A 13,141-nucleotide genomic window follows, 5' to 3' on the forward strand; every position below is an offset into this window, starting at 1 on the left:
AACATGGCCGCCTAACAAGCAGCTGTCTGATGGGAAGGAGAGGCGACCGACTGAAGCGTTGAACCACTTCTCTCTCCTGTTGAGCCGCCTGTGGATCACTTGTTCTGCTCAGCGCTCTGCAGAGGTGAAGTGAGGGATTTTACTGTCCGTCAAAATCACTGACTGTCTCTGGACGACTGCAGCAGCTTTCACATGAGATGATGCAACAGCTCCTCCCCTAAAACCTGAAGCCCTTTATTTCCAGCAGCTTGTGCTGCACACAAATTATCGCTGCACCAAGCAGAGATTTGCGATCTGTGAAAAATAACAGCACCGAGACGCCTGAAAATGAGTCTCAGTCCTTGGAAAGCCTGGCAGAACAACATGAACTCTGTACTGATGCTCATATTCGGCTACTTCTTTGTGCGTTCTTAGTATGAACACAGTAGTAGAACAGTAGTAGTAATGGTATGAACACCACAGAAGAAGAGACAGACAAGTCCATCATGCTGAGCTAAAGTTACAGGAACTGGAATCAGATTTGTTTTCAAAATCTCTAACCTGCAGGATGACAGGTGACCAAATCTGTGTCCAATAAACAAGCTGCTTGTGAGTCATGTGACTTTTGTTTACAAGCCCTGGTCGGCTTGTGATTGGTCAGTTTGAACCTGAACGAACCAAATACAAAGATGCAAAAAAAGTTTTCCACTCTGGTTCAGACCAAAGAAAACCAGCTGTAGGTGTGATCCCAACCTCAGATAAAGCTTGAAGTGTGTAGATAAATGAGATGCTGATGAGCTGCTGTTCCTGCAGGCGGGCCTCCGGAGCAGAACCCGTGTTTCACCGGGCGGCACGGCTGTGACAACAACGCCATGTGCAGGGCGGGAGACGGCCTGCAGTTCAGCTGCCACTGCACCGACGGCTTCACCGGGGACGGACGCTCCTGCTACGGTGAGACATGAAGACCTGAAGACAGCCAAGAGTTTTAGAGAACAAAATGTTGTTATATTCCATGTGGGACAGTACCCACTTTTACGTTGATTAGACGTTTAAAACACGTCTAAATGGCCATAGACGTCTAGGCTAAATTAAGTTTAAATGGGGTTGAAAAGTGAAAATGTATTAGATGTCTATACATATACAATATTATCCTGGACTATATGAGAGCTACGCATAGACGCAATGTTGAAATGACTTCTTGTGCTCAGATAATTATCTTGTAGGCTAGTCTACAGGACTTCTCTGGTGCATATATTTGGTATTTACAGATGTTTATTCATTGTAATAATGTATTTACTGCTTGGTCTAAAATAGGTCTATACATAGCCGTAATGATCCTGGGCTATATGAGAGCTAAAGCATAGACGAGACGTTGAAATCACATCTTTTGCTCAGTGGGTAGGGTTTGATTCAGATTCAGATTCAGATTTTATTTACTCTAGACCACACATCGTGGTATGGAGTACAAACATAAAACAAAACAGCAGTACAATGGTAAACAACCAGAATAGATCTTTAGCACAAATTAAGTCATTTAAAGAGAGGCAGGACATTACTCAAAAATGCACCCAGTCTACAAACCATATCCTTGGTTTATCTGTCTGCAATAATAACATAAGTTTAAACATAGACGGATGGTTTACAAAGTATTTTGGCAGGTACTTCTTTCTATTCTCAACAATGCTTGTGTTTTTACATTCAAACAAAACGTGATATTCATCCCCCAGACAGTTGTCATTACATAAATTACAAAACCTTTTATTCCTTTCCAGACCTTTGTATCTTCCTGTTTGACCGATATGAGTTTTTGAAGGCTGATATCAGTCATTTTTGACTGATATTTTGTGCTGATACTCTGGATCTTTAAATTTGACTAATTTCATACCAAAAATGTCCACAAAATTCCCAGTATTCAGCGTTTCCCCCACAGTTTTCTTCTCATCAGGGTGGAAAAGCCTCTGAAACAGAATTCAGGCCATCATGGGACACTAAAACTCTCCACTGAACCCAGGATACTAAGATTACTACTGCTACTACTACTACTACTACTACTACTAATAATAATAATATAGTAGAGTTTAAAGATAGTAAAACATTCATGCATACTTCTGTGGAACCCTATCAAAATGTTGCATTAGTGAGTAAAGGAAAATAAGACCGTTATGTTACAAAAGTCAATTATCTTTTCAGAAAAGCACTAATTTATGTGCTTTTATTTCTTTACAAGTGTCCTGATACTAGTCCTTGATACTAGTTACTGTGATGTTTCCACTGAATGTCATGTCATCAGCTGTAAATGTAAATGTAAACATGTGATTTTCCAGCTGTGCGGTACAGCTGGAAAATCACATGTTTACATTTATAGTAGTAGTTTTCCCAGCATGCCAGTCGGTTTATCGGCTGGAGGGTAATATATTATCTCTCTATATACATCACTCCCCTCCTGCTCTGTGATTGGCAGATATGGACGAGTGCCGGGAGACGCCTCAGATCTGCGGCTCCAACTCCGTCTGCAACAACCAGCCGGGAACCTTCCGCTGCGAGTGTGTGGACGGCTTCGTGTTCGCCAGAGACGGCAAGACCTGCGTCGGTACGTCCAAACGTGTGTGTGTGAGTGTGTGTGTGTGTTCACAGCTGTGTGTGGGTGGGCGGAGTGTGTGTGTGTGTGTGTGTGTGTGTGTGTGTGTTTTGAAGAATCCCCTGTTGCACATACAGATGTTCTGAGAGCCGCAGACGGAAATAAACAATAAAAAGTTTTGTACTGTACATGGAGTGGTGCCAGCGGTGTGTTTGGGCGTTGGAGATTACGTCTGAGCATGACATTGTTCTTTGTTGGACCCTGTGTCCATGTTGTGCAGCTGGTTATATACTGTAGACTACAATCACAATGGCTTTTGTTTGACAAGGAGAATGGATGTACAGGAATGCGTCTCGGTGGCGTCGGCTGGCCGGTGGCGTGAACGTTACTTTGCGCCAACCACACGCAACTTTGGAGCGTTTAAAGGAATAGTTCACCCCAAAAATGAAAATTCTGTCATCATCTCCTCCCCCTCATGCCAAATGAAACACAGGTGAAATGTGTTAGTCCATATAACACACAGGGAGGCTGCAGCACAACTTGGTAGCAGCCTTCTCCAAAACAACTGAAGTCAATGGGGACCTGTTCTTTAGAGCTCCAAAACAAAAACAGCCAAACAATCACACTGTGAATAGAAAGACCTAGACACCATTATTTGTTGCAAATCAATCAGCTGTAGTTCAGATTTGCACTAAATGATGGTGTAAATATACTGTAGGTCTTTTTGGAACTCTGAAGAACTGGTCCCCACTGACTTCAGTTGTTTTGGAGAAGGCTGCTATGGAGTTGTGCTGCAGCCTCCCTGTGTGTTATATGGACAAACTTCACCTGTGTTTCAACTGGCATGAGGGGGGAGGAGATGAGGACAGGATTTTCATTTTTGGGTGAACTATTCCTTTAATGTTTCCATGCTAATAGCGACGTCTCCGATTGGTGGGAATTCGCTGAAGCTTGTGGGTTAGTGTGTCGTATTTCACAAGGAACTCAGGAATAAAACAGGATTTCTTAACAGTGAAGTTGAAATCCGACGGCTTCTACGGCAACATCTGGAGTCGTTTCACACTCTGATAGTTCACGATGAGCGGATCTTACACCGTTATGGGAAGAATGAATGGGTCATTTACTTCCAGAGCCTGATGTTTCAGCTCTATTAACTGCAAAAGCTGTCCTGGCCTCCAAGTCAAACACGTCTCTACTTTAGCTGCGTTGTACATTACGTCAGCGTGAAAATAGCCAGTGAAATGTTTGCTACAGAGAGCCTAAGCCCCTCCCCTTCCGCTGTCCACCATGGGACCTTATTTTGGAAAAAATATGTACGGTAGTCAACGGCAAGAGACAAATAATTGTTTGATCCCGTTTGAATTGTGCCATGAATTACACATATGATGTTTTGTCAATTTAAAAGATAATTTTGCAAGTCAAGAAAGTGGCAGTTTGTCGTAAAACTGTTGAAGTATCAGACTGTGAAAATACGTAATTAGAAAGACGACACACCCAAAAGTGGCGTAAGTGACATCATAACTTTCTCTCTCCACAAGCTGCCCAGAGCCTGAAGCTCAGTCCCTCTCAGACAGCAGGAGTATTATACACAACCTGGAAGGTAGACAGTCAGAACGGGTTTAAACTGCTTTAGGATAGTTTCAGTACAGTGGGGGCTAACGTTAACGCCATGCTGTGTGTTTCCTATGTTTCCTTCATGTTGGTGTCGGTGAGACAGAGATGTAGTTCACTGAGCCTGAAACACTAAACTAAACGTTACTTTACTGTTTTACCACAAACTGACACTTTCTTCACTTGCAAAATTATCTTTTAAATTGACAAAACATCATATGTGTAATTCATGGCACAATTCAAACAATTATCTGTCTCTCACCGTTGACTACCGTACATATTTTTTCCGAAATAAGGTCCCATGGTGGACAGAGGAAGAGGAGGGGCTTAGGCTCTCTATGGAGGTGGTGGAGGAGGAGCTGGTCAGACTGCAGCTCCTCTGTTCTCCAGCAGAACACCATGAACCTTCATCCTCCGCTTCAGAACAGTTCAGACTCCTCTTCCTCTTCTTCACCAGCAAGCAGAGCAACTGCTGACTTTCTCTTCTTCATTTTCCGTTTTTATTTTCAACATCAGGTTAGCTAACTAAAGCACTTTTTATACTTCAATGGAAATAGCGTCTCGGCACGTAAACTGATGCTATTTGACGTGTATTTGGGGTTGAAAAGGGTTTCTGTGTAGGTGTTGTGCACCTGCCCAAGAATCTTAACATCGGTGGAGTCGCGCATTCTGATTGGTCGATCATAGGGGCGATTATGACGTGTTGCTAGGGAGACGCCCACTTCCACCAACAGCAGACTGCAGTCAAGATGGAGCAGTTTGAACCAGTCAAACGTTCTTCATTCTCTTAAAGCCATTTTGATCTAAAGTCTTCTGCTTAAATGCTTGAAATTAGTTTCTTAGACAAATATAAATAGTGAAGTTGATCCTATGTATGAATTTCTTTTTCAACTAATCTTAAATATAAGATAGTTTTGATTTGTTTAACACTTTTTTGGTCGCTGCACAATGCCATTTGTGTTATTTCATAGTTTTAAGTCTAGAATACTGTTATTCTAAAATGTGGAAAATAGTGAAAATAAAGAAAAATGTGGTGTGTCCAAACTTTTGACTGGTAGTGTATAAAATGTGTTTAACAATAATTAGATAACTTGCAAGTGGCTGTCAAGCTTTGTGTTGCATAGCGACCGGAATGATGTAACGCTCCTGGTGCCCTTTGACCTCTTGCTCTGTCTGTTAGTGATGCTCACAGCCTGTCCTCCTGTCTGACCTCAGTCTAACAGTCTGTCCTCCTGTCTGACCTCAGTCTAACAGTCTGTCCTCCTGTCTGACCTCAGTCTAACAGTCTGTCCTCCTGTCTGACCTCAGTCTAACAGTCTGTCCTCCTGTCTGTCCTCAGTCTAACAGCCTGTCCTCCTGTCTGTCCTCAGTCTAACAGCCTGTCCTCCTGTCTGACCTCAGTCTAACAGTCTGTCCTCCTGTCTGTCCTCAGTCTAACAGCCTGTCCTCCTGTCTGACCTCAGTCTAACAGTCTGTCCTCCTGTCTGTCCTCAGTCTAACAGTCTGTCCTCCTGTCTGTCCTCAGTCTAACAGCCTGTCCTCCTGTCTGACCTCAGTCTAACAGTCTGTCCTCCTGTCTGTCCTCAGTCTAACAGCCTGTCCTCCTGTCTGACCTCAGTCTAACAGTCTGTCCTCCTGTCTGTCCTCAGTCTAACAGCCTGTCCTCCTGTCTGACCTCAGTCTAACAGCCTGTCCTCCTGTCTGTCCTCAGTCTAACAGCCTGTCCTCCTGTCTGTCCTCAGTCTAACAGCCTGTCCTCAGTCTAACAGCCTGTCCTCCTGTCTGTCCTCAGTCTAACAGTCTGTCCTCCTGTCTGTCCTCAGTCTAACAGTCTGTCCTCCTGTCTGTCCTCAGTCTAACAGCCTGTCCTCAGTCTAACAGTCTGTCCTCCTGTCTGTCCTCAGTCTAACAGTCTGTCCTCCTGTCTGTCCTCAGTCTAACAGCCTGTCCTCAGTCTAACAGCCTGTCCTCCTGTCTGTCCTCAGTCTAACAGTCTGTCCTCCTGTCTGTCCTCAGTCTAACAGCCTGTCCTCAGTCTAACAGCCTGTCCTCCTGTCTGTCCTCAGTCTAACAGTCTGTCCTCCTGTCTGTCCTCAGTCTAACAGCCTGTCCTCAGTCTAACAGCCTGTCCTCCTGTCTGTCCTCAGTCTAACAGCCTGTCCTCCTGTCTGTCCTCAGTCTAACAGTCTGTCCTCAGTCTAACAGCCTGTCCTCCTGTCTGTCCTCAGTCTAACACTCTGTCCTCCTGTCTGACCTCAGTCTAACAGTCTGTCCTCAGTCTAACAGCCTGTCCTCCTGTCTGTCCTCAGTCTAACAGCCTGTCCTCCTGTCTGTCCTCAGTCTAACACTCTGTCCTCCTGTCTGACCTCAGTCTAACAGTCTGTCCTCAGTCTAACAGCCTGTCCTCCTGTCTGACCTCAGTCTAACAGCCTGTCCTCCTGTCTGTCCTCAGTCTAACAGTCTCTCCTCTGTCTGTCTCCTCAGAGGAGAACCGTCCGGTGGATCACTGTCAGAGGGGAAGCCATGACTGTGACGTTCCTGAGCGCGCTCAGTGCAGCTACACCGGAGGCTCCGCCTACATCTGCTCCTGCCTGCCGGGCTTCCTGGGTGACGGGCGAGTCTGCCGGGGTGAGAGTCTGTCCTGCTCACTGTCCCGTCTGTATCAGTGTGAGAAGAGTTTAGTCTGTGTGGAGCCTCAGGCAGGCCTTGGGCTCAGACAGATAGCTGCTCTTCACTGTTATGACTCTGTCTGTATCTGTCTGTATCTGTCTGTATCTGTCTGTCTGTAACTAAATAACATCGTTCCTCCTGCAGTCTGGTGTTTTCCTCCCAGCTGAAGGACACATCAGGTCAAAGTGTCCTACAGTTGGTGTCACATGGTCTTCTGAAGGTCTTGTCATTTTTAGCTTGAAGAGCGGCTTGAAACTCTTTCTTCTTCTGCAGCTGTGTGAACGTGAAGCTCGTGAAGCTCAGTCAGCTTTCCCTGGAGAAATAAAAGGTTTAAAAATGTTGTCATAAGTTTGACAATTACTGCCACTGCCAGAAGTGGCAAATGAACAGCAAACTTCCAGTAATAAGCTCAATAAGTTTGTCACGATTGCCACAAAACAAATTTACACCAATTATTATTTCTGCCTTCGAGGAATGTTCGCAAAACTAAAAGTAAATAGCTGATATTTTGTATTCAATATATTAAATCAAAACATTAAATCAAATTCATTTCATTTTGCACAGAAGCATCAATACATTTTAGTGCAGACAGACACATTCAGGTAGCAGTCATGATACCAGCAGAGAGTTTTTCCCTGTCAGCTTGCTGCCACAGAAACAAGAGAAGAAGACCGTTCCTCTTCTTCTCTGTAACTTAATACCTCAGCGCTGTGGCCCGGGACAGGAAACGCTCCCACCTGGACAGGAAATGCAGAGCGCAGCCTCACAGCTGTGCGGCTCATCGCTCAGTCCGCATATACATCCATCCATCCATCCATCCATCCATCCATCCATCCATCCATCCATCCATCCTGCTGCGTTTTCTGCTGTCCATCCATCCATCCGTCCGTCCGGCCTGCTGGCGAGCCTCCGAGCCTCCGAGTCGAGGAATGTCCACGCCGCCCGGGTGGATTAGAGGAACCTTCCCTCTCACTGCAGAGGGAAAACAGCGAGGCTGAAGATGCCTTCCTGTGATACTGAAGCTATCATGTAATTTCTGTGTTTATCTCACTTGAGCTGAAAGTTTCCCTGCTCATGTCTGTGTTTTATGGCCCCTGGGCCCCGGAGAGCTGTTAAACACCGTCATGTGACTCATGGCAGCAGACGGAGAGAAAATAAGCATTGTTCCTGCATTCCTTTTTTTTTTTGTGATCGACTTTTTATTGTTTTGCTCCAGCAGAGAGGATTTACAGCCTCAGAGTATCAGATATCTCTGGGATCTGGAGCAATATTCTCTGTATACAAAACATTCAACATACTCACTGTGTATGAATACGCTGTACATACAGTATATTAGACACCATATATAGATACATACAGTACATATATACACCACATATCATATATACAGATTAGAATGACTATATATGAATATACACAAACACAGCACATATTTATATAAATCTATACATGTCATACAACAGAACATTTCTGCACAATGCATTTATATGTTATAGATATACAGTACAAAAGTGCAAAAGTCTTAGGCACCCTAGGTTTTTTATAGAAATTTTGTCTTATATGTTTGTTTATTTGTCTTCTGCAATAGTGTGTCAGTAGACTGCTCTTTATGGTATTTATTTTTTAATATTCAGAAACTTTTCATTTCATTATTTTTGAAAGTGTCTTCGCTTTACAGACTTTTTACATGTACCTAAGACTTTTGCACAGTACTGTATATATATATATATATATATATGTGTATGTGTATGTAAGGTAGGATGTACAGCAGCCGGTCATTATGGCAGAATAAGCCCCAACAGACTGAATCAACACTGTAACACACAGCTGCTTACCAAACACATTAATCATTAGACGCCAAATATTGATTTAAAATGATTTTGTCACAAGCTAAAGTAATTTACAAGTCAACGCAAACAGGCAGTAACGTCAAAAGTTTGTTGCTCTCTGAATAAATTAAAAGTAATATTGGAAAAATCTTCCATATTAACGTCTTTTTACCAGGAGGAGGTAAAAAAGACTTCCTGAGAAAGTGGATTTTTTTGGTTTGTGTTGTGTCTGAATCTTCCGGTCTGTCTGCAGATGTAGACGAGTGTCAGCAGGAGCGATGTCACCGGGAGGCCGTCTGCTCCAACACCCAGGGCTCCTTCACCTGTCAGTGTCGGCCCGGTTTCCACGGCGACGGCTTCCAGTGCAGCGATACGTCTCCAGGTAGGACAAAAAAAACTGCTTAGAAAACTGCAAACCGTGCGAGTGCTGATGGAGGAGAGTGTGAAGCTCAGCAGGGAGGGATCACTCAAACGTCTAAAGCAATGGCTGAGAAAGGCAATTTGATTGGATCGGAGGGGCGGAGGGGCGGGACTGTTCCAAAATCTGTGATGGTTTTATTGGTTGGTAGTTTTATGTCATGTCCTGGTACACGATGATGTCACCACTTGAGATTTTCTGTTCTCTTTCAGGAAGTAAAAGTAATTAGATTTTGAAATAAAAATACAAGAAAATACATAACTTCTCTTGGTAACACTTTACAATAAAGGTACATTAATTAAGGGTTAATTCATGCTTAATAAGCATTAACTAACCCTTAATTAACAGTTAACTAATGTGTCTGGTAATAATTTACTAATGGTGTTCACGTTAACTAAGGTATTAATTTATACATTATTTAATAGTCATCTTTATAAACTATTAAATAATGTATAAATGAATACCTTAGTTAACATGAACACCATTAGTAAATTACACATTAGTTAACTGTTAATTTAATTAAGTATTAGTTAACCCATAACTTAGTGAGCCTTATTGTAAAGTGTTACCCTTCTTTTTTTTTTGTGTCATAAATTATGAAATATGTGTATAGTACGATCATTAGAATGAGCAAAAAAAAAAGTCATGTTTAATTTCAGTGTGACTTTAAAAACAAATGTTTCCATCAGTCTGACAGTATTCTGCTGAATAAGCAGCAAACCTCTGGTGATAAAGGAAAGAAGATTGCTACAAATTTAATTTCCACCAACTTGCAGGTGAAATTTTGTTGCAGTAAACTTGTGGCAATATAGAGCTGCAGGTTTCTGGAAAAGTTCGACTTGTATGTTCCTTTGCTGTAAAACTCATTTAAAGGTTTTTTTTTTCCGTCTCTTGATATACATTCAGCTCTAACAGCAGCTCTCCAGAGGTTTGGAGGCTTCAGGTTTCAGGAAGACGAGTGGGAGGCAGAGCAGACTGGATGTTCTGTTCTATTGAGACTTCAGAGGCAAATTAAAGCTGCATACATCTTCTCTCCGGTGTAAACATTCCTCACATGTAAAATGTCCGACTCAAGGCCGTACAAGGCGATGTGTAAATAATTCAGGTGAAGGAGCAGAGCGGTGACTGAAGGATGCTGGTGAGCCATCAGAAGTGTAAACTCTGTCTTCACTTCAGACTCAACAAACACTTGGGTGACGCACAGCGGAAAGGCTCGGCTCGCACTGCAGGACTTCAGGCTCTAGTGTTGCAGGATGTAACCCACATCCCATAATAATATGAACTGACAGCGACGTTGAAAGCGATAGACGCGTCTGTTTTTGTTCTTCAGTTGCAGTGCGAGCCTTTTGAGTTCTGATAAGTTGAGGCGTCAAGTCTTCTTCTTGTCCTTCATGCTAACGCTGCTTAGACACAATCATGACAACTGTCTCAGGTCAGTGATGTCAGTTTCACTTGTTGTCACGGCAACGCTGGCAAATTCTGATTTGAGCGTTCAAGAACAAGTTCCATTCTTCGTTTAGTTACGTCGCCCTTCATCACTGTCAAAGTCTCAAAGGGCTTCACATGCCATCATATACCACACTGCATCATACACATCACACACATCCACATCCCAGACTGTACATCATCAAGCTGCATGTTGGTCTCATGATTCTGGTATTTTACTCCCATGTGACTCAGATTTTTGAGTTTACTGATCAATATGAACAGCAGAAACCTAACCAAAATCAGATCCTGAGGCATGAAACCTACATGCGACTTGTATTTGAATGCTCAAATTGGAGTTTGTCAGCGTTGCCATGACTATAAGTAAATCTTACATCATTCACGTGAGACAATTATCAGAATTTAGTCCGCTTGTCTGAGCAGCGTTAGCATGGAGGACAACGGGACCAACAAATGGAAAGAAAGCGATAAAAACGACTGGACTGGTGTTTGTGGAGACGCCTCAATTCAGTCAAAACTGGAAGGATCAAACTGTAACTGAAATGTGTTGAAACAAGCAGGAGAAGCAAAGGGACAAAGCCAGATGTGACGTATTGATATTGTTACTCTGCACATGTGCCACTGTCAGATATGAGCAGAATTTAGCATGAAGACCTGTGGTGTGAACAGAGCCTGTGTGATCCAGGTCCACACTGAAAAACTCGACTCCACGCAGCGTTCTGCTGTTCACACCGGTGAGAAAACATCAGACCTGAGTCACATGTGAAGGCAGAAGAGAATTTCAGACTTGGTAAACTTTCAGCTGCAGTGTGAACGGAGCCAGAATCTCAGTAGGGAACCTGAAGAGTCTGAGCCGCTTCTCACAGCTGGACTGTCTGAGCACTGACAGGTTTATATACTGACATCATCAGCTGTTTACATGGAGTCTGCTGCGTTCGCTAAGTTAAACACACCAGAGAGCTGTAAAATCCTACGATTGTCCATGGCTGTGAACGCAGCACAGACGCAGAATGACAGAGAGAGAGAAAACCTACGGACAGAGAGACTGGAGGAGAGAAGAGTATGGATTGTGTGAGTCTCAGAGTATCTCAGTGTGTCTCAGTGTGTCTCAGAGTGTCTCAGAGTGTCTCAGAGTATCTCAGTGTGTCTCAGAGTGTCTCAGTGAGTCTCAGAGTGTCTCAGTGAGTCTCAGAGAGTCTCAGAGTGTCTCAGTGAGTCTCAGTGAGTCTCAGAGTGTCTCAGTGAGTCTCAGAGTGTCTCAGTGTGTCTCAGAGAGTCTCACAGTGTCTCAGTGAGTCTCCGAGTGTCTCAGTGAGTCTCAGAGTGTCTCAGTGTGTCTCAGAGCGTCTCAGTGAGTCTCAGAGCGTCTCAGAGCGTCTCAGAGCGTCTCAGAGTGTCTCAGATTGTCTCAGTGAGTTTCAGTGTGTCTCATTGTGTCTCAGTGTGTCTCAGAGTGTCTCAGTGTGTCTCAGAGAGTCTCACAGTGTCTCAGTGAGTCTCAGAGTGTCTCAGTGTGTCTCAGAGCGTCTCAGTGAGTCTCAGAGTGTCTCAGTGTGTCTCAGAGTGTCTCAGTGAGTCTCAGAGTGTCTCAGTGAGTCTCAGAGAGTCTCAGAGTGTCTCAGTGAGTTTCAGTGTGTCTCATTGTGTCTCAGTGTGTCTCAGAGTGTCTCAGTGTGTCTCAGAGAGTCTCACAGTGTCTCAGTGAGTCTCAGAGTGTCTCAGAGAGTCTCACAGTGTCTCAGTGAGTCTCTGAGTGTCTCAGTGAGTCTCAGAGTGTCTCAGTGTGTCTCAGAGCGTCTCAGTGAGTCTCAGAGTGTCTCAGAGCGTCTCAGAGTGTCTCAGATTGTCTCAGTGAGTCTCAGAGTGTCTCAGTGTGTCTCAGAGCGTCTCAGAGTGTCTCAGATTGTCTCAGTGAGTCTCAGGGTGTCTCAGAGTGTCTCTGCTCCTGGTTTCTTCTCCACTTGTTGTTTTCTTGCAGATTATCATCCTGGTCTTTGTGGTTTGGCTTCGTCCCAAACTGTTGAGTCTCTGCTGCTCTTCCAGGTGTCAGGAGCTTTGAGCCGAAGCTAATTACAGTCCTCTCCTCCGCTCTGCAGTTTTCTCATATTTTCATCCTTTTTTACGACCTGCTCGCCTCAAAAAGGCATCATTTGTTGTCCCCTTGTCAAAACTTGTCACAGCGTCTCTGCTGTAACCGACACACAGTTCCCTGTTTCCGTTCGTCTCGCCGGTCCGTCGGACGCTTTGATCCTCGCCCCTCGGAGCGGAGGGTCTTACTTTTTGTGGTTTTTCTTTACGTCTTTGTTGATTGTTGAGAGCAGACGTGGCTCTGAGGAGCCTGCTGCTGTCTGGACTGTATTGTTCTGGCTGGTTAGTGGTTTGCGGCTCAGAAAGCCTGGAGGAAAGTCTCAGTGGGACTGTGGCTCCTGCAGCAGGTTGAACCGCAGAGAAGAAGAGCTGCTCGTCTTTCATCTGGTTTTTCCCCGTAGCTCACAGATATGTTGTTTATCTAGAGCTGCCACGTACAATATCCTCCTGTTCAGAGGCGAGGACATTCAGTGTAATATGAAATCAAACCTGTGTTGAATAGAAGTTGCTAATTCTTATCAT

At 44.0% G+C, this 13,141-nt stretch overlaps 1 protein-coding gene across 1 annotated transcript in view; it reads left to right on the forward strand.

Annotated features, from left to right (window-relative positions):
• LOC139647457 (nidogen-1-like) overlaps positions 1–13,141 on the forward strand; it is a 51,634-nt gene that overhangs the window by 28,608 nt on the left and 9,885 nt on the right. The window contains 4 exon segments of the mRNA XM_071523354.1: positions 793–930; positions 2,441–2,569; positions 6,653–6,796; positions 8,921–9,049. Of these exon segments, the coding sequence (XP_071379455.1) occupies positions 793–930; positions 2,441–2,569; positions 6,653–6,796; positions 8,921–9,049 (540 nt within the window).

Source organism: Centroberyx affinis, unplaced genomic scaffold, assembly GCF_046629955.1.
Source record: "Centroberyx affinis isolate AG114_WGS23_722 - 3 ecotype Tasmania unplaced genomic scaffold, CSIRO-AGI_Caff_v1 ptg001082l_1, whole genome shotgun sequence".
Lineage (NCBI taxonomy): Eukaryota > Metazoa > Chordata > Actinopteri > Beryciformes > Berycidae > Centroberyx > Centroberyx affinis.